At 37.3% G+C, this 2,795-nt stretch overlaps 1 protein-coding gene across 1 annotated transcript; it reads right to left on the minus strand.

Annotated features, from left to right (window-relative positions):
• Nucleotides 1-1,597: 1,597 nt before the first annotated feature.
• Nucleotides 1,598-2,533, minus strand: LOC101437851 (putative olfactory receptor 10D4). The gene has a single exon (XM_004459578.2). The coding sequence runs from the start codon at nucleotides 2,531-2,533 to the stop codon at nucleotides 1,598-1,600; it is 936 nt and encodes a 311-aa protein (XP_004459635.2).
• Nucleotides 2,534-2,795: the final 262 nt, after the last annotated feature.

The following is a 2,795-nucleotide window of genomic DNA, read 5'->3' on the forward strand; positions in this document are numbered from 1 at the left end:
ATTCCTGGGTTTGATAATTAAACCATTGTTGGGAGGTGGCAGTGACATGACAGGGCTTAAAAAACCCCTCTTGTGTTTCCTGGTTAAAAGAAAGTTTATAATGACAATCATCTTGGATTAATGGAATCTGAATTTAATGACTATATTAGAAGGAAGGAAAAATGAAACTGTAATTTGTATTTCAACTTTTACTATTTGACATGTTTAGATTTTCAGTCCACTTAGTTCTTATCAGAAAAGGTCTTAGGTGCCACCAAAGTTGCTTGAATTGGGTAAGGTTCACTTGATTTCTAGCAGAAAAGACAACTTAGTTTCCTTTGTGGTGCAATTGCAGTATCTCTCCTTAGAGAGTCTCACTAGGCAAGTCACAAAGCCCTGATGATTGGCGTCGTCTATCAATGGGGCCCGTTTCCAATAGCTCCATCCACACTTATTGTGGTGGCTTATAGTTTCAACTGGCAGAACTGATTTTTATTTACGTGCACTGATAATCAGGAATTGAGGCTAAGAGAAGAATGTTCTTTTACTTCCAAAATATAACTTTGTTATTGTTTTACTACATTATGTATTCTCTGCTTTATTCCCTAAAGGACTTAGGGTTTACTAACATTACTAAAAAATGGTTAGTAAAAACTGAGAAGGAAGAGAAAATAAAGTCAGAAACAGAATGAGAATATGTTTATATGAAACTTAACAGTTTCTGTTACCAAAAATTATAATGTTTTTCTCATATCCTGGAACATAAAGTAAAGAGAAAGCAAAATATAGATCTTACCATGAGAAAGGAAACATTGTTTCCTATGGGGAGACAAATTTACTATTGCTCTCTGAATTTACATGAAAATACTTACAGGCCTTTATCTATGAGAGACACAGAGATATAGCATGTCCTCATCTTTTAAAACATGAAGTAAGCTATTTAAACTTGATTTCTTTAATCACTTCGTACAAAAATTGAGGGCATGATACTAAGTTGAAGCTATTTATTTTAGAATCTAATGAAAATAACCCAGATTAATATCCTCCTGTGGTTTAATAATACAAGGTGAGATAACAATATCTCTGCAATTCATTCTAATTGAATGAAAAGATAATATGCACACTAGAAAAATCTTACCTTGAACATTAAGTCAGTTTGAATTTTGGTATTAGTTGGCTGAAAATTGGAGACAATACCCTCCAAAAAGAAAGGCTCTGGAATTCTGGCATCCTATATTCAGTGAGGCTTTATTGAGTTTTTTTTTTTTTTTTTTTTTAACATTCTCTCTTCCCTCTCGATATAAATGAACTATAACTGAGACTCTGAGAAAGCAAATGTGCTCTCCTTATTTTTCAAAAGAAAACTAAGATATGTTTCAGGGATAGTACTGCTGGGAGAGAATCCATATACAAAATCAATCAAAGGTCTGATAAGTCAATTTATGAATTTATTTGTTTATGAAGCACAGAAATATCAAAACAGACATGTATTTTAAAACTCAGCAAGCTTAAGTGGCAGTCTGATTCAGAGTACATTTCATTTCAACGTGGAATCGGCACATGAGATTTGCACTAAGAAATGGAGAACCTATCTTTGTCCATCAAAGCTAAAGCTTTTTCATTTATTCTTCAGGGGGAATCCTCTCTTGGAAAATACACTCCTCAGGGCTGATTTTACATCCTTATTCCTCAGGCTATAGATCAGTGGGTTCAACATAGGGGTTACAAGGTTATTCAAGATCTGAATTACAGCACCCAGCAAGGGACTGGGGTTGGGTTCTAGATAGATGATGATAACAGGCCCAAAAGCACAAAGAATAGCAGTGATGTGGGCACTACAGGTGGAGAATGCTCGTTGCCTGCCTACTGCTGAGTGAATTTTTGATATAGCGATCCCGATACGAGTGTAGGAAACAAGGATGAGAAAAAAGCAAATGAGAGACAAAAGACCAACATTAGTAAAACCTACCCTCTGGACTAGAGATGTGTCTTCACAAGCTAGAGGTAAGACTGCAGGTATGTCACAAAAGTAATAGCCCACCTCATTAGAGCCACAGTAAGGTAGCTGGAAGGTGAGGGAGGTTAGGATAATAGTGTGGATGCAGCCTCCCATCCAGGAACCAGTGGCCAAGATGGAGCAGACGCTGTGGTTCTTGATGGCCGTGTATCTCAAAGGATAGCAGATGGCAACAAAGCGGTCATAGGCCATCACCGTGTACAAGAAACACTCTGTACAGCCCAGAAAATGGTAGAAGAAGAGCTGCGCAGCACAGCCCTGGAAAGAGATAATGTGACTTTGTCCTGAAAGGTATAACAGCATCTTGGGAGTAGTTGTTGAGGAGAAACCAAGATCAAACATGGAGAGGTTTCCCAAGAAAAAATACATAGGGGTGTGAAGATGAGAAAAAGTGATGATAGCTGTAAGGATGAGTGCATTTCCCAGGAGCATACACAAATAAAATGATAAAAACAGGAAAAAAAGGACTGTCTTTAGACCCTCTGTCTCAGGGATTCCCAGCAGGATGAATTCAGTAACCACCGTGTAATTCCTCATTTTTGTAGAAGAATCAAATCTTGGGTGTCTGGGCAAAGAAATTTGTGATTAAACTGAACATGTATTTAAATAATCTGTGTTTATATCAATGAAATGGAATAGCAGCAAATGATCTAGATATAAATGTAAACATCTGACTCAGAGCAGTGCCAGTGCTTATTGATGAGATCTGAACTAAGAAATGTCCAGTATCCAGATCCCCCATACCGGACATCCTTCCACAGTGTGTTCTCTAATTGCAGCTACCTCTCATTGGCACTCT

The sequence above is a fragment of the Dasypus novemcinctus genome, chromosome 27 (genome assembly GCF_030445035.2).
Source record: "Dasypus novemcinctus isolate mDasNov1 chromosome 27, mDasNov1.1.hap2, whole genome shotgun sequence".
NCBI lineage: Eukaryota > Metazoa > Chordata > Mammalia > Cingulata > Dasypodidae > Dasypus > Dasypus novemcinctus.

Coding starts and splice junctions, on each gene's coding strand:
- LOC101437851 (XM_004459578.2), bottom strand. CDS start 2,533: ATGAGGAATTACACGGTGGTTACTGAATTCATCCTGCTGGGAATCCCT.